The sequence below is a fragment of the Echeneis naucrates genome, chromosome 10 (assembly GCF_900963305.1).
Source record: "Echeneis naucrates chromosome 10, fEcheNa1.1, whole genome shotgun sequence".
In the NCBI taxonomy this organism is placed as follows: domain Eukaryota; kingdom Metazoa; phylum Chordata; class Actinopteri; order Carangiformes; family Echeneidae; genus Echeneis; species Echeneis naucrates.
Genome location: NC_042520.1, coordinates 2,386,938 through 2,408,793, shown reverse-complemented (window position 1 = coordinate 2,408,793; position 21,856 = coordinate 2,386,938). Strand labels below are relative to the sequence as shown.

At 42.9% G+C, this 21,856-nt stretch overlaps 1 protein-coding gene across 1 annotated transcript in view; it reads right to left on the bottom strand.

The window, feature by feature from the left end:
• fat2 (FAT atypical cadherin 2) overlaps positions 1 to 21,856 on the bottom strand; it is a 69,147-nt gene that overhangs the window by 28,115 nt on the left and 19,176 nt on the right. Inside the window, exons 4-15 of the mRNA XM_029511768.1 lie at positions 20,350 to 20,408; positions 19,799 to 20,110; positions 18,676 to 18,883; positions 11,494 to 11,633; positions 10,928 to 10,990; positions 10,545 to 10,757; positions 9,850 to 10,060; positions 4,633 to 8,300; positions 3,630 to 4,026; positions 2,334 to 2,533; positions 1,168 to 1,321; positions 475 to 708 (exon numbers count right to left, since the gene is read on the bottom strand). Coding sequence (XP_029367628.1) covers positions 475 to 708; positions 1,168 to 1,321; positions 2,334 to 2,533; positions 3,630 to 4,026; positions 4,633 to 8,300; positions 9,850 to 10,060; positions 10,545 to 10,757; positions 10,928 to 10,990; positions 11,494 to 11,633; positions 18,676 to 18,883; positions 19,799 to 20,110; positions 20,350 to 20,408 — 5,859 coding nt within the window. The remainder of the gene's footprint in view (positions 1 to 474; positions 709 to 1,167; positions 1,322 to 2,333; positions 2,534 to 3,629; positions 4,027 to 4,632; positions 8,301 to 9,849; positions 10,061 to 10,544; positions 10,758 to 10,927; positions 10,991 to 11,493; positions 11,634 to 18,675; positions 18,884 to 19,798; positions 20,111 to 20,349; positions 20,409 to 21,856) is intronic.

Sequence of the window (21,856 nt, the reverse complement as noted above, 5' to 3'; positions counted from 1 at the left end):
AAGATAAAGGAGAGAAACACTTTGATTAATCAGCACTTTTCTCAGGATAATTTAACATCCGTCTAAGATCTGACAGAAACTGAAGCAGAAGAGTGATTCGAATACTGAACACTATGAACAGAAATTATATGACTTTAAACCGCCGTGGGCTAACGAGGAGGAAAGACTGATTCTTCCAGGGTTAAGAGTTAAAATCCCTGAGCAACAGCTAATCCCAACACAGCCGGAGTGAGATAGAGGGAAGGTTTCAGCTGGGTGTTTCAGAGAGCGAACTGTCGGGAACAGCTGAGTCCTCTATTATGTTTAGGATCAGTGGTACAACATTTACCCACACACAAAGACAAGCCTGTGCATTAGGCTTTAATAGTGTAAAAGGAATCACTGATAGCAGGACTAAAGGAATGTCACAACACGTTCGGACCTGACATAAAGCATATAATGGCCTTATTGTGGATTTTCACAGCGGCAGCCTACCGGTGTCTGGGTCTTTGGCGAATATGACAGCGATGGGCGTCCGGACGGTGGTGTTGTCGAACACGGTGACCTCGTAGTGGCTGGATGAGAAGCGAGGCGGGTTGTCGTTCATGTCCTGGATCATCAGCAGGATGTCCGCCTGACAGGAGCGCCCCCCGCCGTCCGTCGCCTTTGCCACCAGGTTGTATTCAACATCCTTCTCACGGTCTAACACGGCCAGAGTGAACAGCTCACCTGGGGAAAGGTGGGGACAATTATTGAGTCACAAGGTCAAAACCAGCTTTCCACCGATCCAAGATTTTTCCATAGCAGACGTGTCTTCTACTTAAAAGTGAGCTGATTTTCTTTTCGAAAATGATTTATTTTGCTATGTGTAAAAACCTTTTACGATATTTATACCAGACCGTCAGCTCCTGTCCCTATAATCTCTACAATCTCTGACCCTCCAGGCAATCTGCTGGTATTGAAGACAAAGATGTTATGACACAGGTAAAGTGTTAAGGGGTTTCAGTGAGGGGCCTCTGAAAACAGAGGAAACAGCTAATGGCAGTGAAAATGTTTTGGGCACTTTGTCAGCGCAGAGTCTGTGTGAGTGGCTGCTGCAGAGATCTGTTGGTAGGGTTAGGGTTAGCACTCAGCGAGGCTCACTCAGAGGGCGAGCTCCTGTTGTGACCCAAACAGTCACCGTCATACCTGTCCTGTGGTTGATGTGGAACTTGTCTGCGTCGGGACCATGGAGGGTGTATGAGATCTGGCCATTAGCTCCCACGTCGGGATCTGAAGCGGAAACCTTGAGCAAAAACATGCTGGAGGGAGAGTTTTCCATCACTGCCTCTGTGTAGACCAGCTGGAACAGAAAGATAATACCAGTCATTAGAAAATACTTTTCTTAGTGCGGCAACTGGCAGAAGAATGAAACGATTTAGCTGCAAGCAGTAAAAAAGCAACAGGGATTGTGCTCTCCACAGTAATAAATGAATACAAGGAGAGTTTTAAAACATTTTGACAGCGCTCAACATTATTGTTGAGTTATATTTGAAGCAAAATTTGTTTCAAAATGATATTGTTGTTTAAGGCACACCATCAGAAACGCTGTTCCCCACAATATATCAGCATTATGCATCAGATCTTTAACTCTGGAGTTTTTAAACAAAGGAACCAAATTAATGCAAATGTGTTTAGCCAGCTTTTTTTTTCCTTCAATATTTTAAACCCAGTCTTGGAATTAATGCTTTGAATCAAGAATATCCAGATTGCTTCATTTTCCATCTGTCTTGGTTCCTCCATTAACAGCTCGTCACTCCAAACATGTAGTTTTTGGGAGAAAACAAACTGTGTATAAAAATAAAAATGATTTGTTACTGACCTGTTTTCATTGTGTGTTGGTGCTTCAGATTAAAGTATAAATGGAGAGGAGACTCAGGTACAACAGCCATGATTACGTGGATATAGGGTTAGGGTTAGGGTTTATTCTCAATTGGTAACCAATAATCAATTTAGAGAGAAGGCAGGCCCGATTAAAAAAGATGTTCATAAAAAAAACAAACAAACAAAAAAAACAAAACAACAACACGTGTGTGTAGTTCATGAGTTTATTGTTCTTTGACTAAAATCTTTTAGAAATATAGAAATGAGATTAAACTTATTCTTATTCGTGACAGTTTATGTACCCTCAAGTGTGGTGTGTTATTGTTTTTACTTTACAAGTACAATTAAAATGTCTAAAAAATATGAAAAGACTCTTCGAATTAATTTCCCTCTAGAGTTGTTCGTGCCAACAGGATGATTGTATTTCAGCCAGGGAGGAGTTTGAACAGCAATAATGAAGATACTGTATAGATCTGAAATACCTTCCTCACCTGTTCACACTGTGGACTGTTGTCATTGATGTCCAGCACGTGGACGTCCACGGTAACTGGAGCCTCAAACTTCCCGTCGGTGGCGGTGACTTTTAGTGTGTATCTGTCTTTGGTCTCTCGGTCCAAGCGCTCCTTCACGATCAGACCCCATTCACCCTCGTCCTGCTGGATGATGGCAAACTGGCCCAGCGGGTCCCCGTCTGCAGGAAGAAGGAAGAGTGGAGAGAGTTTCTTCAGTAGCAGAGCATCATTTCCCAGATCGTTTCAAGCTTACGCCTGTACTTCACAATGATTGTTTTCTTTTCATCCTCACCAACTTTTAACTTTGAAATGAAAACAAACTGTGTGGCTTTTGAAAACACAGGAGTTTGTGTGTTACAGCTGACTGCATCACCGCCAGTCACCTTGTTTGACAGGTGAAATGTCAGTCCTGTTCATTGAACAAATCTACGATGAATGGATGACTTCTTTGCCACTGTCAACAGTTACCTTACAGGTCATGTGACTAATGTGTTTAAATGTCACATGGGTTTTCTTTGGCAGAAACAAAATGTTTATTTTAGGTGCTCCTGTCCCCAAACAGCCTGCAGCAATATCAGAAAAAGGTTTGTAACTAATTTCATTCCATCAAATCTATGTAAAAAAAAACAAAAAAACTAAATGTGAGAAACAAACAAATGTTTTTGATGATTATTCCAAATGTTTTTGTGTTGTTGGGTCAACAGGGAGAAGTTTTAAAATCCTTACTGTGATACTGATGACACTGCTGTGAATTAAGAATAAGAATGAAGCAGCTCTGAAGGAGACAGCCTCTACTGAATAATTCAAGTCATCACATCAATTGTTCTGCTTTAATATCAGTGTTTGTTTTTGTTTTTGTTCCTTTCTGACAAGCAAATGTTAGTTTCAGCCGAATTCTTTTATTTATATGAGCATTATTCCAATGCTAACGCTCCCCTGTTACACAAAAACAATGTTATGACAGCAAACTCTTTAAGTGGGGAACGAGTTTCACTGTCTGGAGGAATATGGAAGATCTGCATTAAGTTAAGTCCTTATTTTGTTGTCAGCTGCAGGTTTCTATTTGCAATGAATCTGAGTTACGTAATATTATGACTCTGTGATTAACAGAGATTTAATTATACTTCATTAGTATCTTGATAAGCAACAAATCTTCAATTGGACAGTAATTCGAGTGACAAATACAATCATACATTTGGTCACACCTGCACGAATGACTGAAAATACACAATAACACACACTCACAGGCACTGATCCATTGACACAAACACACACCTGTGATGTAACACGTCACCAGCCGGTTCTCCAGAGAAATGTCAGCATCTGTGGTTGTCATGGAGATGATGACTTCCCCGGGACTGCTGTTCTCCACCACTGAGCCGCGGTAGATGTCATCGGAGAACTTCGGCGGGTTGTCGTTTTCGTCCGTCACCGTCACCTCCACCAGGACGCTGGACGACATCTTGTTGTCGCCGCCGTGGTCTGTGGCGACCACGTTGAACCTGTAGACTCTGATGGTCTCACAGTCCGTCTCCCGTACGGTCGTGATCCAGCCGCTCTCGCCGTCGATGGAAAACACCTCGGTGATGTCGTTTGTGGCGTTATCGGGCAATGACTCCAAGCTGTAGGTGACAGGACCGTAGGTGTCTGTGTCCGGGTCGTTGGCTGTCACCTGTGGGTGAATGGAAACAATGGTTGGTGTCTTCACATTATACCAAAAAAAAAAAAAAAAGAAAAGAAATCTGACATAAGAGCATCATCTGGCTCCTTTTTTAGCCAACAGATTGAACTGATTTAATGGAATAATTACTCCTGGATTTATTAAATCCAGCTCCACGTGATAGTGACTTTCCAACCTTTTACTTTGTTGACAGAACATAAGCCCTGTAAGTCATCCAAGACATTATGAGCTCAGTTTCTACAGGTGAGAAAATGTGATGGCCCAATTTTTTATTTTTTTTTTTTTTTGTGCTAAGCGAACTGAAGCATGTCAGAGCACTATTTGACATCAAGAGACAGATTAAACTGATTTTGCTCTTCTAATTTGACTCAGAAAAAAAGGGAAAACGTGTATTTGTGAAAATGTATCCCCTCCTAGAAGCAGAATCAATTCCATTGATGATACAGTTTAATGACTCAAGGGCCATTTTAACAATGCTAATAAATCTATAAAAGCCCTTTTCTTAAACCTCTGTGGAACTCACTCTGTTCAACAACCTTTAGAGCAAAATCATTATTGATGTATGAAAGCTTCACATTAACATTATTTTTCTCTCACCTGAATTACAGTAGTTCCAGCAGGCATATTCTCAGCCAGGAAGGTCCTGTAGGGGCTGGCATCAAACACTGGCTGATTATCATTCACATCCTGTACCTGGATGCTGACGGACACCAGTGATGCCACATCGGTCCCGTTGTGGTTCCCCTGGGCGATCACATCTATCTGGTACCACTTTGTCTTTTCATGGTCGATGGTCTTCTGCAAAAGCAAAGTCCCGCTCTCTTTGTCCAAGGTGAAAACTTTGTCTTTGTTGCTCTCCACTGTGTTCCCGTTCACCAGACTGTAAATGAGAGGCATGTCGGAGTCGGCCGTCACAGAACCGATCTCTGTCCCTATGGGGATGTCCTCGGCGGCTGAGAAGGTGTAGAGGGGCTCTGAGAACTTTGGTAGAGGAACCTCAGGAGGAACCACTTTGACCTGAACAGGGATGGTGGAGTTATAGAACGGGAGGCTACCGTCACGGGCCTTGACTTTGAAGTTGAAGATCTTGTTCTCCATGCCAACGAGGCTCTCTTTGACACTCACTACTCCAGTGAAAGGGTTGATCTCGATGATATCCTCCGTCACTTCCTCCGCCTCGTCTACGGTGTAGGTGACATCTGCATTTTTGCCATCATCTGCGTCGTAAGCCATGATCTGAATGACCGGGGAGCCTTTGTTCACATTTGACTGAATTGAAACCTGGTACTCGGAGGCTTTGAACTGAGGCACGTTGTCGTTCTCGTCTGTGAGAATAATCTTGACTGTGCAAAAGGCCACTTTCCCACCGCCATCTTTCGCCATCACTTTAATAGCTATGACTCTTTGGGCCGGGTTTTCTCTGTCCAGTGGCTGCGTTGTAACAATCTGCCCGTCGTTATCGATAGCAAATTTCTCATCAGCGAGTTTGTTGATGATGGTGTAGTCAACGCTGCCGTACGGCCCGTCGTCAGGGTCAATGGCTGCTAATCGGATCACACGTGTTCCCGCTTCTGCATTTTCAGCGAGCTCTGCCTCGTAGATACTCTGTTTGAAGTATGGACTGTGCCTGTTGCTGTTGATCATATCGATATTGACGGGTGCTGTTTTCTGAAACACCCCATCAGACACTGCCACTGTCAGGTTATAATATGGATCCAGATTCCTCTTACAGACGTTGGAAAAGGAGATGATTCCTGAGGATTCGTTGATGTTGAAATAACGGCCTTCGTTTCCCGAGAGGATTTTGTACTTGAGATTACTCAGGTCGCCAGTGTCAGGATCTGTAGCTTGGATTTTGATGACAATGTGGCCACATTTTGCCATTTCATCCAACGTGGCTTCATAGTGGGAGCTGTCAAAGTCCGGTGGATTGTCATTAACATCTGTTATGTTTACAAAGACACTGGCTTCAGAACTTAGAGGAACAGTGCCGTTGTCGCTGACTTTGATTTTCAAATAAAATTGGTTTGTGTTCTCATGATCCAGCACCTGCTTTGTAAAGATTAAGCCACTCTGAGGGTCGATCTCAAAGAAATCTGTCTCATTCTTCTCTGTTTTCACCATCTTAAAGGTCAGATCTTTATTCCTGCCAGAGTCCCTGTCAGAGGCAGAGAGCTGAATCACTGAAGTGCCAACTGGGAGACCTTCAGCAATGTTCACGCTGTACATTAGCTTTGGGAAAACCGGCGCATTATCATTCACATCCTCCACTTCTATTTCTATTGAGGCCTCAGAGAACGCGCCGGTCACAGAGTCGGTAGCGCGAACTGTCAACACATGCATGGTCTCACTCTCGTAGTCAAGAGGGTTGGTGACGGTCAAGATGCCTGTTTTGAAATCAACCTGAAAGTGTTTTGAGGCGTTTTCCTCTTCCAGATTGTAGATGAGCCGATAACCTTCTGGATTTCTGGCCTGAACATGTAAAATGGTGGTGAATGGAGGGACATTTTCAGGAACTTTGAGAGGGTAAAGGAGAGTTTGAAAAACTGGGTTGGTTCTATTCCTCACTTGAATAGTAAGCTTTGCCACTGCGCTGTGACTGGGCTCACCCTCGTCTGTAGCCAAGACTGTCAACGCATACTTATTCAAGGCTTCAAAGTCAAGAGGCCTCTGAAGAGACACATCGCCTACATCAGGATCTATTCTGAAGAGGTTGTAGTCCTCCTCCAGGGAGTACATGACAGATCCATTTTCCCCCAAATCTCTGTCGATCGCAGTTACTTGATACAAAACATCTCCTGGTTCAGAGTCTTCAGATATCATCATCGAAAACGGCAAGTTGAGAAACTGCGGCGTATTGTCATTGACATCATCTATAAAAACCTTGACCCGAGTTGTGGCCGTCCTGGCAGGCGTTCTCATGTCCTGCACCTTCACCACTACGTCATACACTTCCTGCCCCTCTCTGTCAAAAGGTACACCTGTTGTTTCAAGCACACCTGATGTCTGGGAAATTGCAAACCTCCCCATTGGATTCACCACAGAATATAGAAGAGGCTCATTTAAATAACAACCCTTAACTTTGAGTGCTGCCAAAATTGTGACCGTCTTCAGGTTTTCTGTGACGCTTGCTGAATATGATTGCTGCTCAAATCCAAGATCACTCTCCGTCAGGTTTGTTAGATTTACCATTACAGCAGCTGAGTCCCTGTAGAGGCCGTCGGAGGCTTTGACAACCAGCTGATAAAACGGCCTGAATTCAGACACGTTGCTCACGGTGATGATGCCAGTTGTGGGATGAACTGAAAAGGCATTGTGAAGATTCCCCTCAGTGATGCTATATGACACTGCCGAGTCGGCATCGAGGGCCACAAGGCGCACTACCTCAGCATCTCTGACTGTTGGGAAAATGATGGATGGCTCGTAAACTGGGGTGGTGAATTGTGGCGGGCAGTCATTCAGATCCAGGATGTGAACAGTGACCCTGGCAGGCTCTGCCGCATGCAGCGATGGCTCCCCAGAGTCCTTTACCTGCACCGTGAAGTGATACTTGGCCCTGGCCTCAAAGTCAACTGCTGAAAGTAAAGAGATGGTGCCCATACTCGAGTCAATCTTGAACACTTTCTGGGCCTCTGGTTCAACTATTTGATACACCAGCAGAGAATTGGCATCTCTGTCTGCATCTGAAGCTTGGATCACCAGTGGGATGTTTCTCTCTCCCATCACCATGCTGCTGATGTGAGCAGATTCACTGATCTGCCCTGAGTACTCCTTCAGCTGAAAAACAGGAGCGTTGTCATTCTCATCAATCACATAGATGTAAACAACAGTCTGGGACATGGCTCCAGCTGTTGTGGAAGCGCTAACTTTCAGCTTGTAGGATGAGCAGCTCTCAAAGTCAAGCTGCTTCTGAGTGGAAATCAGCCCAGTGTAGGGGTTGATGTGAAACGTCCCATTTGGATCGCCACTCTCTATCCCGTAATGAACTGCAGCCGGGCTGGAAGCTGAGATGGTGACCACGGGCGTTCGGAGGGGACTCAACTCACTGATCTCAGTCAGGTATTCGTCTGAAGGGAAGGCCGGGGGGGTTTGGTCAGAAATGCGGACCTGGACGTGGACGGAGCAGAGGTCACTGCGCTGGGGGAAGCCCTGATCAGTGGCTTTCACTGTCAGGTGGAACTGGTCCTGTGGCTGCAGATCCAAAGGTTTAGAGACACTGAGGGTACCCAGCTCTGGATCCACGGAGAAGATGTTGTCGATGTTACCTAAGGAAGAGAAAACGATGTGTTAAACAAAGGACACATTTTAACTTCTTGGATTGGCGGTCAGATAAAATAAGACCTTTCGTAGGGTTGTCTACATACACAGCATATGTATGAGGGTCACGACACACAGTAGACAAATACACGTTTTGTTCATATTAAGATCGTTTTTCTCCTTCTTGTATAAAATAACTTGATGTGAGTGTTTTCTCTCAGGTGAATGGAACCATTTCTCATGTTCTTGGTTTGTAAGACAGAAAATGGGTGTAGTGCTGTTTTTATTTTTGATTTGTTTTTCACAATTGAGAGATTTTTTTTTTCCTCCCAGAGCTGCAAGAAATTTTCATCTCAGCTTCATGATGTGACATTTTTAGCAGCTCAGTCTCATCTCAGATTTTTCGGAGCTGTGGGACAATCAAAAAAACACTTACAATAAAATGTGCAATCTTTTTTATTTATTTATTTATGTTTTGATGATTTTCTTGTCTGTGTCACAACAATACAACAATGCTGTTCACAACAATCCAATTGGAGATAAAGGTGAAATTTGTGCCTGATTTTTCAATTTTGGCATTTTTATCTACGAGCTTTAAATTTGATCGGCCCAGTTCCAGACCTTACCAGCCTCCATTTTACCCCCAAAAAACAGGCCAGTAATTGTATCATTAAGTAAAGAAACACACATGTGTTTAGCACATACGTGGCTTGTGAGATCCAATATTTATATCGTTGATTACGAGGTGAAAAGATCCTCCATAATTTGTGATCAGGTTCACTTCAGACCTGCTGCTGGTCTGCTAAAGGCAGGAAATGATGTTTGTGTTACTGTCATGTGGGAATTGTGCAGTCCAAATCTGTGTACAGTTTGTGTCCTCTCCTCACATCACAGGCTTTTTTTTTTTAAATATGATTTCTAGAGATAAATGTACCATATTTGAAATTTTCTACTGATTTGATCGGCTCTGATCTGTCCATAGCTTCTCAAACAAGAGCCACAGCTCTGAAATCAGTTGAAGTTAAATTCATATTGTCCTTTTCTTTCTCTTTTTAAAATAGACATGTCCTAAAGGGTAACTCAGAAAGTATTACTTATTAAGATTAATGTTCTTAAGCTTAAAACGGTGTTTCTGGAGTCATGTGCCGTGCTCTGTCAGACATTTGATCAGCAATATTCTCTGGATAAATTCTGCCCTGCTGCATGGGAATGTGAGTTGCATGGCTCAGTTCCCTGGCAAGGTCAAAACGCTTCAGCTCTGTGTGAGAGTTAAAGGGAGGCAAAACACACGGCGAACAGAGATATTAAGGCTGAAACTCAAATCCCAAAACAGAAATCATGGAATGGACAGTGATTAAGAAACACTGTGCCCTCTCAGGTATCATCAGTGTGCCCTTGAATCTGCCCCTCCGGTGGAGCGAGGTTGTCATTTGAAAGTTGTGGTTGTCCACGGCAGCTCCTGGGTGTGAATATGTTTGTGAGTGAATGTGACAGACAGCGGAGCTGAAAAGGAGCAGGCGTAAATAGACTATATAGAAATAATCCTTAGGTTCTCACCAGAGTGCAGAGAGTAGGCGATTTCAGCATTGCTACCCATGTCCTTGTCAAGCGCCTTGACCTGGATGACCACAGAGCCTGTGGGGGCCTGGTTGGAGATGCTGGCCTCGTACCGGGGGCTGAGGAAGGCCGGCGAGTGGTCATTACAGTCCTCTACTTGAACCACCACCTTCACAAAGTTCCTCTTCACAGGGATCTCCTGATCACGCACCTGAAGAGCAGCGAGGAGAAGCCTTTGGGTCCAACTATTAGGGCTGCAGTCTTTATCATCGTTAAACTGTAAACATTTTAATAACTTTTTCTTATTCCTTTGAGGATCTTTCTGAATAAGTAAATTTTTCTTTAATGACGCCCCCTTTTTTCTAAAAAGGGCAAGTAAAGTTGAATTTGTTCCCAGAGTGGAAGATCATGTGATATGATGAAGTGATTAAACTGACACTTTCTTTTCTGTAAATGATGCTGTATCAATAGCAAAGCTTGTTTTTGGCATTATTTGTTGTTCTGATGGAGAAGTCGGTTCCATCCAACCATTTCTATCTACACATGTGGGCCTTTGACCCACATTAAACAAGACAACTGTGGGTTTAACTGTGGGTGCCAGCATCATGCTGGCTTTGCGCTATTTGCTGTCACTGTACATTAGAGGCATCTTGGACTCGTTCTACAAGATTGTGCAGAGATAAGTGCATGGTTACCATCACAATCAGAGTGTGAACAGAGATCATCTCGTAGTCGAGCTCCTCCGTCATCACCAGGACTCCACTCTTTGGGTCCAGGTGGAAGAACTTGGTGCTGTCCGGATGGAGGCTGCTGTGGATGGAGTAGACCAGCTTACTGTTGGTGTCAGCGTCCCGAGCACTGATCTGCAGGATGTCCTTCCACGGAGATGTGTCCTCAGGAACCCTCACCTTAGATCACACAGGAACAGACGAGGCAGTGGGTGAAGTTTAAGTGGAGATAACAACAAAAGAATGAACACTTACCTGCAAAGCCCTTCTACCCTATTACCTTGCAGTAATAACTCACTCTGTATTCAAATCTACGAATACAATCTACCAGCTCTCTGCTCAGTTCTCACCTTGTACAGCGGCTTCAGGAAGACTGGACGGTGTTCGTTCATGTCCAGCACCCGGATGTAGGCCTGCAGTTTGGAGGTGGAATACACAGGGCTTGAGAAAATAGATGCTTCGCAAGAACAACATTAAATATGCACAGACGTGTCTCAAAGCTGCTTCTCATGCAGCAGCTGAGCTGCTGCTGCTGCAGGCAGGAGGTAGTGTTGGATATTAAACTGGAAATTTTAAAAGAAATTAAAGGATAGGTGTAAAGATTTGAAAAAAGGTATTGATCTCCTCCTCTAGCTCTTGGCAAGAAAGTGAATGAGCACATTTCACAAACTCCTAAACTATATATATGTACATACAATCATTTTAAGGTGTTATTACGTGCTCACATTGTTTTTCTTTGACCCTGAACACCAGAAGTAAGGCTGTTTTGTTGGTTTGTTGAAGTGATTTAGCTTCATAAAGGGAGTAATTATTTACATTTAGCACATTTACACCATTCTTATTTGCTGTAATCTTTATAAAGTAAACTCCTGGGGCAATTTTCCTACCAAGGAACTCTGTAGATCATGTTTTTCACCTGTGTGGTGGCGCTGTGGTGTCCGTCGGTAACCCGCACTGTCAGGTTGTAATTGGAGCGGTGAGCAGCATCCAGCCGACGGGCGATGGAGATGGTTCCAGTGTTCCTCTGGATGTCGAAGTCCTTCTCCTCATCACCACCTGAGAGACGGACGTATGAGGGGAACAGACAGGTAGACAGGCGTTTTAAAAAGAGGTTTATTCCATTTGGGGTGACAAAAGTTGGGGATAATGATCAGGCCTCGTCCTGCTGTCAGGTGTAATCACAGAGACGATATGTCAGACTCTGCTGGTCTGATTTTGACTGGTTGAAGCTATGATGCATCTTGGCATCTTGTCCTCCAGCGTCTGAAGGATAACAATCATTTCCCCACGGGGGATGCCATGATTAATGACCCACCGTAAACTCTAAAAAGTGAAAACATCTTCAGCGTCGGTCCAGGTGGAGGAAATGTTTCATATTTCTTACTGACTACACGTTCCAAGTAAATGTAAACAAAAAGTAAACATTGTTAATAATACAAATTTTCATGCTCCTTCAAATGGATTTTTGGAGAACTTTTACATCTTTGAGTTGAGTGATATACACATTGTAAAGCTCCGTTAAGGTTTGATAAATAAAACGCCCTTCAAAAAAAACAAAACAAAAACAACAACATATATTTTGTGAAATGGACTGGGGGTACTTGAGTCTTTCAGATAAATTTGTGCTGTTGGAGTGATTGAAGAGAATACCAAAGTAGAGGAGAATAAAAATGGAGAGGGAGTAAAATAGATTTTCCCTGCTCCACATAAATCCATCCATCACAGTAGGACATTTTGATGGTCTCTTTTTTACAGACTGAGCTGAGAAACCAACTGAGACACTCAGACCCTCCATTACAGAAGCTGCACGCTGACTGCTTACTCTTTAACCTGATTTTAAAAGTTTAACCTTGACACTAATATTGACAGTCGACATTGTTTTAGAAGAGAAAATAAAATCCCTTAAAGTCAAATAGCAGAATCTACTTCCAAACTACACTCAGGTCAAATGATTCATTATTTATCTAGTTTTGTTCAAATTGTCAGGTAAGTAAAAGGTAAAATGAGGAATTGAAATGGGGGAAGTACTTTAAGGGCACTCACTATGTGTTGTGTTGATGTCAAATAGATGTGGTCTATCCGTCATTTATTCCGGATTATCTAATTATTTACTAAGTACGGGCATGATTGTTTCTCTCTCATCTGTGACGTCATTAAATTAAAGCACCAAAATGAGTCACACTGTACTGTTAAGTCCATCTGGTCCTCCCTGCTCTCCTTTATCCTCCTACTTTTTCCTTTCCTTCCCTCTTGCTTCTGTTATTCTTCCCTTTCCAGCCATATCTCTTCTCTCACTCTTTCTCTCAGCAGGTTGTGTGTATGTATGTGAGAAAGGTAAACCTCATGCCTGCTCAGCCAGATGGTGTTTATTAAGATATCCACCTTGCAAAAGGCCAAACACACACACACCCCCCTTCATATGTTTCTATTATGCGATGGGTGAGGCTGCTCATTTTCACTTCAGCACCTAGCACTCTAGCAAGGCAAAAGAAACATCTCTAATTTTTTATTTTGTCTTTTGTTCAGCACAGATGCTTTGTTCCCAACTGATTAATAGTCAGGTCATCCAGAGGTCTATTTGTGTTAGTCATGCCTTGAGGCCTGAGCTGAAACACTGCGCACTAACCAGCCACATTGACAAGTCCATTTAACCGATTCAGATTTCCCAAAGCCTTGGATTGACTTCCTATACGAAACACATCAGCACCATTACAGCCTTTCACAACAAAAGCCACTGAAGTGGATTTAGCATCACACATGCAGCTCTGGCTCATACGATACACGGGAAAAGGGATCCTTTACAAAGGAATTCATCCATCCATCCATCTTCTAAACGTTGATCTTGTCTCAGCTGCAGTGACAACAAAGCCAGCTGAGTGGCCTTAAGATGGTCGGGCATTTCACCTTTAGACATGTCAGGCAGGGAGGACTGCGCAGACAGGAAAATAAAGTGCCTGAAGAGGCAGACACACACACTTTGGCTCACATAAGATCAAAGAACAAGGTCTTTGTCACTTTCCTATTAGACAGGTTCAATGCAGTTTTGTAGAAGACTGGGAGAAGAAGTGAACTTCATCCAACTTGTATGAATTCTTTTTCCAACTGATCAATGAGATTCGTTCTCCTTTGGTCCTCGAAGAGTCAAACTAAGACAGTTCAACCAGACTATCACAGAAACTGATCAGCCAAGATGGAAGAAAAACTTCCCCTTCGGGGCAAGACAGAGACGGTGAGCTGGAGTGACCAAGAAACAGATGTCCTCTTTTTACTGCAACCTCCTCCAATAAATTGCAGCCAGCCTTAATAGAAGGAGCCTTAAGTCCTCAACATGTCCTGTGCCTGCCTGAGGGTCTCATCTCCGGGTCCCAAGACTGCTCAGGCTTCCTCACCCTGCACAGATTCAGGTCAGCTTTCCAGCTGAGAGAATCCCCTCTGATTTGATCCAAAGACATATTATTTCAGTCACTCCTCTGAGGTTGTGACAACAAGGGGGGGGGGGGGTCAGAGATGAAGATTTATTCTTTCCTTTCACCTTTGCTTTGTGATGCAGCTGCAAAGACTTTCTTTGACAAACAGTGAAACTGCACAGAAGCAGCAGAAACTTTAATACACCACAACAAAGGACTATAAAATCATTTAATTTACTGTAAAACTTTCATCATAACTGAGTCATCACACAATCATCACATCACACATTCATCATCTGATATGGAAATCTTTTCTGGCTGCAGTTTCTTGAATGGGCAGATCCATTTATTGACATTTCTGTACTCCAACCAATCAATCCTGGCATAAATAAATGAATGCAAAGAAAAAAACCTACATCCTTGATTAATAATTGAATTATATTTAATCAACTTTGGCTTAGGGAATACCACAAATCATCAGATTCAAGGTTTGGGTTATTGAAAATTAAATAAATTATAATCCAAATATTTCTGGCTGGAGACAGATTAAAATAATCCAAATTCAAATTCATGCTGCTCAGTGAGGTAAGAAATCTTTGTGAGCTGCAAGTATTTCAAACAAAAAGTGATTTTTAGCTTGTCTCACACTGTTTCATATTAATCACAGATGGCAAATGGCTGAAGAAACAAACCTATTTTGTATTTCACAAGACAAAAAATAGCTAATAAATAAAATATCTATGTAGATTTATGTACTGCAAATATGTTTTTGTTATTCTTCAGTATCTTTTTGAACATCTTACAACCTGAACAACTCATTTTGCATCCCCACGAGGATAGCTGAGCCCCATAGAGGTAACTCCTGGAGAGCAGAGAAAACACTTTCAACCTAATTATTCATTACTGGATGGTGTTTTGCCATTTTTCTCTGCTGATGAAGATCACGAAGATGAGTAATTGTTCTTCCAACAGGTCATTGGAACTTAACCCAAAACATAACCTTAACTCAAAAGGAAAAGATTTCCTATACTTTTATCTCCCCTGTTTTCAGAGACGGTAATGAGTTCAGACCCAGAGCCTGAACTCATCCTTTCTGAGCGGATGTCTCACCATCCTCTTGCAGGGGAAAACCTCGTCCTCATGCAGAGATGGCCATGTCTTTGGACCTGCAGGTGCTGACCCTCGTCCAGACCACAGCAGGCCCAGCTGGGACCCGCTCCGGCACACAGATCGCAGTCCAGTGAGGCCAGGGGGATTTTGCTGCCTTAGCCTGCTACTTCAGATTGTGGTGCTGATTTTGTGCTTGAGCTGGTTTTTATGTGTATTCTCAGGAGGTGGCCAAGTTATTTTGACAGCATGGGAAGTCTTCATTTGTCTCTCTGGGTAATCTCATGGACAGAGAGCTTCGATAGGCATCTGGTTTATGCTGCTGTAGAGAGGAGAGGTACAGCAGAGGTGATAAAAACCTGATCATATCGGTGTGACACAGGGATCCTGTGACACAACAGCCCACATCTGCCGAGGCTGTGAAGAGGGTCGGTGATGCATGACTGTGGAGCAGACCGAGGTGAAAGAGAATAGAATAAAATAGGATAAAAAGATGACTGTCAGTCTACGGTGTCTGGACAAAGGGGTTGATAAGAGTATTTAACAAACGAGGTTGGAATATCCAGTTTTTTTTATTGAGGTCGTCACAGAGAGGAGAAGAGAAGACGGAGAAGAAGCAATTGGGCTGATCTGGGGGTTGAGCTCTCAGTAATAATTACCAAGTTATGTTCGCCGGCCACACAGGGAGAAAAACGCTGCACAATTATCCCACACCACAACAAACACTTCAGCTCTGATTGATTGAACACACAGCTGTCAGAACGACTGCCACCGCAGAATAAACAACACAACCTCAAGGTGGAAACAGAACAGCTTAGAGGAACTTGTGAGTATAAATCATACCATCTTTTTTACTGAGCTGCATTTATCCTGCGGCTGCTGCTGCTAATTATTCTGAAGATGGTTCATACAAAACATCAGATAATGTCTTGAAATGTAATTCTGAACCACATTATCAAAGAATTTCTATATCAAATTGCAATAAAACCATTTGTCAACCTGACTGGCTGGTTTTGTTTTTGTTACGTGACCAGTTTTACAGGTAAATGGAATTTTTTCTTTTTTCATTTAAAACTCCACAGACAGAAAAAGTGAATGAGTCAAAACTGCTCTGCGTTGTGTGATTGAGTAAAAACCTCAGCGATCTGATTTTGCTGTTTAATTAGTTTTAAAAGATCTTTAACATACCCCATTATGCACAGTAGGCAGAGAAATAACTGTTACAGATAATGAGTTACTGGAAACTTCCTGACTCCTACACTGGGTCAAAAAATGATCATATTCACATAAAAAGTCGATTTTCTTTCAGATCATCGTCTTCACAGTTTGACAGTGATTGAGGGCAGTGAGGTTTCTTTTTGTGTTGATAAAACCCAACATGAAAGAGGCGTGATGTGACAAGCATTCAAAAAGCTGTGCTCTGAAAATGTTTTCACGTTCCAGTCATTTTGAAAACTTAACTTATGAATTGTATGTTTGCCCTGACACAGCAACAGGCAGTAGGTCTCCTCTGGTCGATAAAGGACTCCGTCGCTTCGTGACATAATGAATGTCATCAGAGATCCGGTGGCAGCAGCTATGAGACAACTCAATGTCCCCTCGGGGATGCAGAGAGAGTCTGTTGTGTTCTGGCATACATTGGGCTTGGCGCCGCAAAGTGAACAGGAGGAACCTCGGACTTTCTCTGCACATGCTGCCCCGCCTGGCAGGAAACAGCCTGGCAAGTGCCAACGTGTTTTCCTGCAAGGCTCGAAGGGAACGGGACAAATGGCACCTCTGGAGGCACAGTGGCCATTTCCACTTCAGCCGACAAAAAACAAACAAAAACAAAAAGTTTACACCAGAGAGCCCTCTGACAGCGAGTCCTCACACTGAAGAGGCTGACAGGCTGAAGAAGAGTCTAGAAGAAGAGTGAAATGGCCAGTCGTCCTCCCTGCAGTGATCTGGCAGATGATGAGAGGAGGAGTGCTGCTGATCTATCCTCACAGAGAGAAAACATCCTGCTGATATCCCTGACACCAAAACCTTTTTATCCTCTCCTCCTCCCTGCTTTCTTCTCTATTCACCTACCACCCCGGGAACGCTTTGTGATACCGTATTGGTTGTTCATATCTGTCCATCTGTGATTTATTTAAGAGAAAGTTCTGCTAAAAATAAAATCTAAGAATTAGCTGCTTATTATATCATCGATGGAAATAAGAATTTACTGTAATAAACATGTACGCACAACTTACATACATTACACAAATCACACATATGAAAGGAGTGATGTGCATCTGTGTGCATGTATGTGCATGAACGGGAGAATATAAACATATAAAGGTGAACGGGGTCAGTGTCAACAGCCCTGCCCAAACTCTGTTAAGCTTTAAATTGCCCCTTTATGTCAAAAAGTCTCTTTTCTACGGATTAAATGATCAACTCAGTGAGAAAACAAGCAGCTTTACCATTATTTTCAAAGCTCCAATTTCATCCTCAGAGCTTTCTACACCAAATTCTCTCTCATTGTCTCACGATCACCCAGTTCATCTTTTTCCAAAGTCACTGACAGAATATGAAAGCTCCCCAAAGGGCAAATAGCAAATACTTTTGATAAAGGAACAACCAGGTCGCCAAGTTGTTTTGTCTTCTCCCTCCTTTTAGACCCAAGCTTTCTAATGTTGTTTCTAATAATAAGATAAAAGATAAATTGCCTGTGAGCTGACTCTGTTGCCACCTAAGAGCTCTGACCTGATTCTCTCAGGCGGCAGAAGGAAGCAGCAGCAGGTTTAGCCAACAAACACAAAGTGCAGTGGTCTAAACATAACCACGGACACAGCACCAGGCACGAGTTTCGGCAATCGGGGAAAACGGCTCTAGGAAACAGACTAAGTTGAGTATAAAAGGGTGATTGAAGGAAAGAAAAAGCCCAGTTGGCCAAAAAAATGAATAAATTTCAGCAGTTTATCACAGAATGACTCCTGGAAGCACTGAGATTCGCAGACTGATGCAATGTAAGAGTAAAAACAACAGCAGGCATTTTTTTCCTGTTAACTCACACTCATATTGCTCTCTGATATCACACACTGCCAGGACTCTGCTGACCTTTTGAAAATAACTTGTCTCCAGTTCATACGGACACTCATAAGGATGAATGGGAGTAGGAATCCTTTTGTATTCTCTGGTGTGAGTTGGCACTTTGGCGTAAGTGGCAATATGGTAAATGTCAGATATCATTTAAGAATATGTTGATCTGTTTGTCTCGGCTGAGGGACTTTTAAAGTCAGTCAGAGGAAGAGATGGAGAAACTCTCTGACCTACGAGGAGTTATTATTCGACTGACTTCAGATATCAGACGGTTTTCTGTCCTATTTTTCAGATTGAGCGTAATGTGGAGATAAATATTAATGTTCTTTTTGTCCATTGTTTCTCCTCTTTCAGAGGTCATTACCCTCATTTGTGTGATGCTTGTTTTTCACCAAGCTTTGAAGTTTGTTCTGTTTTTCTTCCCACATCTGCGTTGCAAACATCTACTGATCAATACTCAGGTCAATAGTGTGTGTGTGTGTGTGTGTGTGTGTGTGGGGACATGCATCTTCGCTCACCTATGATATCAAACCACCTCAGCCGGTGCGTCTCCGTCATGATGATGCCCACCATGTGAGTGACAGGCTCTGTTTCCATGACAGCAAAGGTGAAGTGGGGCTCGTCAAACGTGATTGGCTCAGCATAGGGGGCCGGGTGGCCCATCCACTCGATGTCAAGGCGAGCCGTGGATGATCGTGATGGGCTGCCCTGGTCTGTGGCTTTAATCTGGAAATTAAAATGGTAATTAAATTAACATTTAACTCTAAGATAATGTGCAGTGACGGTGGAGGCTTCAGTAAGTATCTGAGTGTTGAAAAATGACTGAGTAAATTGCTTAATCAACGAGAAGAGTGGAAACAGTGGACATCATTACATTTTCATGGGTGACTCTTAATACGTACACACACACACACACGCACACACACTGTGTTAGACTGTTCACTAACACATTCAATTAAGAATAATGTGCCGCTGGAAACAGTGCCCAACAAATTAACTATTTCTTGCTGACTTGCATGTTCAGGGGCTAAAGTGAGAAGTTACTGACAGAGGGACCAACAAACTGTCGGTTTTGTTCTTTACACAGGATTTGCTCACATAGAAGACATTGAATAACACCGTCTTTCACCGTCATCTATGACAATGCTCAACGTCAAATCTTTGCGGCAGCGGCTGCTCTGGAAGTCAGAAGAAAGGGGGGGTGGTGGGTGTGGGGGGGGCTGTGTTTGATGTTTTAGAAATCCTACAGAGACTTTCTGTAGCTGATTTACCTGTTTGCTTCAGCAATGCAGAGCTAAGACAAGGACTGAGAACAGTGCCTGGTCCCAGAGCAGACGTCAGAGAAGTGCCTTTCAGTGTATTAAGCACGGGTAATTAAGTCTCTTTAGCTGAGCTGGTGGGCTTGTGAAAGCTTTGAATGCCCCATACCTCATACAGAGACAAGTAAATGAAGCACAACTCTTTAGACAAAGTGTTTACTTCATGCATGTTCACATACTCAGTCATAGTCTCTTGATGAAAGAGAAAATTCTTTAAAAAATTGATGCTCCAAGGCCACAAACTCAGCGTGGTGGTTTATTAGATCTGGGATCAGTTTAGCATGACTACAGTGTCAACCTAACAACGGTGCTGGACACCTACTGTGAGAATAGTGTAGTTCCCAGGCCAGAAGTCACCATGTGATGTCACCACGCCCGTCGTTGGGTCGATGTCAAAGCGCTCATCCGTGTTGTCCTGGAGCTTGTAGCTGACCACAGCATTTGAGCCCTCATCGTCGTCACGGGCAACCATCCTGCAGACCTCCTGTTTTCCCGCCTGGAGGCGTTGTTCAGGCAGCCTGACGTGGAAAAGTTTGTCTGTAAATTTCGGCCGGTTGTCATTGGCGTCCAGGACTTCAATCACAACGGTGGCGGTGGAGCGCAGAGAAGGAGATCCATTATCTGAAACTATCACCTGAGAATTCAAAGGGAAGAATCATCAAAATAAACTCACCATAAAATTACATGAAATCTGCTAAAAATATGTATATCAACAAAAGGTAATGTGGTGGTGGCGTCTAAAAAAAACTGAATTTGATTTATGTGTTGCAGGTTGAGTGATGCTGTGAGCATCACGCTGAACAGCACGATTTGTTTTTTTCCCAGTTTCAGCTTCAATCCAAAGGGAAGTGGAAATGTGATTAAGAGTCTCACCTCCACACTGTGCTCTGATTTATCCTCCCGATCCAAGGCTGAGAGAGTGCTGATAACACCTGTACACACACACACACACACACACACACGTCAATGTTGATATCGAGTCCTGGGAAGTGAAAGTGCTAATTACACCTAAATGACTAAACAGAAACACAAGTGTTACTCCTTCTGTTATAGTAGGTGTGTGTGTGTGTGTGTGTGTGTCAAGGACACCAAGTGTTGACTTCACCTAAGTAAATACATTTTGTTCCAGGGATGTTGTTTCTGCTGTTGTTACTGTTGTCATCACTAGTGTACTTGTGTGAGTGTGTGTGCATCAGTGAGTCTGTTCAGTTTAGTTTTCTGCTCAAAATCAAACTTGGCAAATGATCCAAATTTTAAATGTCATCATATTAGTAGTTCACAATTTAATAAAATATATAAATTCAATGTGTGTGTTTTTTTTTTTTAGCTGCCACGTCACTGTACTCTCTTTCATTGTGCGGTGACCTTTTTCTATTTTCCTCTCCAACAGCACTTTCTCCATTGCTCTGATGAGAGTATCTTTTGACCTCCTCTCACACAATCGAATAAATTAAGTCAAGTGTTTTAGAGCTGCCATTAGCTTCAGCAGGGTGAGCAGAGAGGCTGGCAGAGGAAGGCTGCCAATATTACTGGGGGGATAACAGTGGGGGTCAGTGTGTGGAGGTGTGTTTGGATAACAGGGGGAGTGGAGGAGGGATTGCATATCTTTTCCAACCCAGTGCTGATGATAAGTTGAAAATGATTATGGACCATGTCCTGCTCATGGTTTTATTATTTCTGTTTCTCAGACATTGCAGGATTTGGGCTTAAATGGTTAAAACTGGGCCACTACAGTGACATTTGTTCAGCTCTATCTGATAGGAACGCAGCTTATAAGAAAATAAACTGCTGAACCACAAGTTATTAAAGACAGCACCACATCATTGAATTTAAGTATCTGCTTCAAGGTTCTGGAGAAAAAATGGTTGATGTGTTTTACTCGGCTGTTCACACAGAAAGTGACAAAGCAGCTGTGAAATAAATGAAAACCTGAATGCTTATCTTCTTTCCCCTTAATCTGCACACCTGGGGAATTGGTGTGTGAAGTGGGTGTGACCGCCTCATTGTTGGTTTTACAATGTAAGAAAAAGAAGAATATGGGCTAGAGCAGCCCTAAAAGTTGGGATGGGGGTATTTGATATTAAGCTTCTGTGCTTTTGTAGGGTGGTCAATTCCTGATGTTGGAAATGGGAGAGTCTGTGACACAGATGCTAATGTTAATAACAGGTTTCTGCATTCACAGCTTTTAATTTCCTGTTGGCTTATTTTTTATTCACCTTTTATATCTCATGCCAATAAGTACGTTGTAATTTCGTAATTCCTTCCTATCTCCTTAAGTCATCATCAAACGTAGCTCCACTTTAAACTTTTGCACAAGACAGTTGAGTTTAATTCAAAGGGTCTTCAATCAGGGTGGAGATTTGATGAAAGTGGTGCAAAT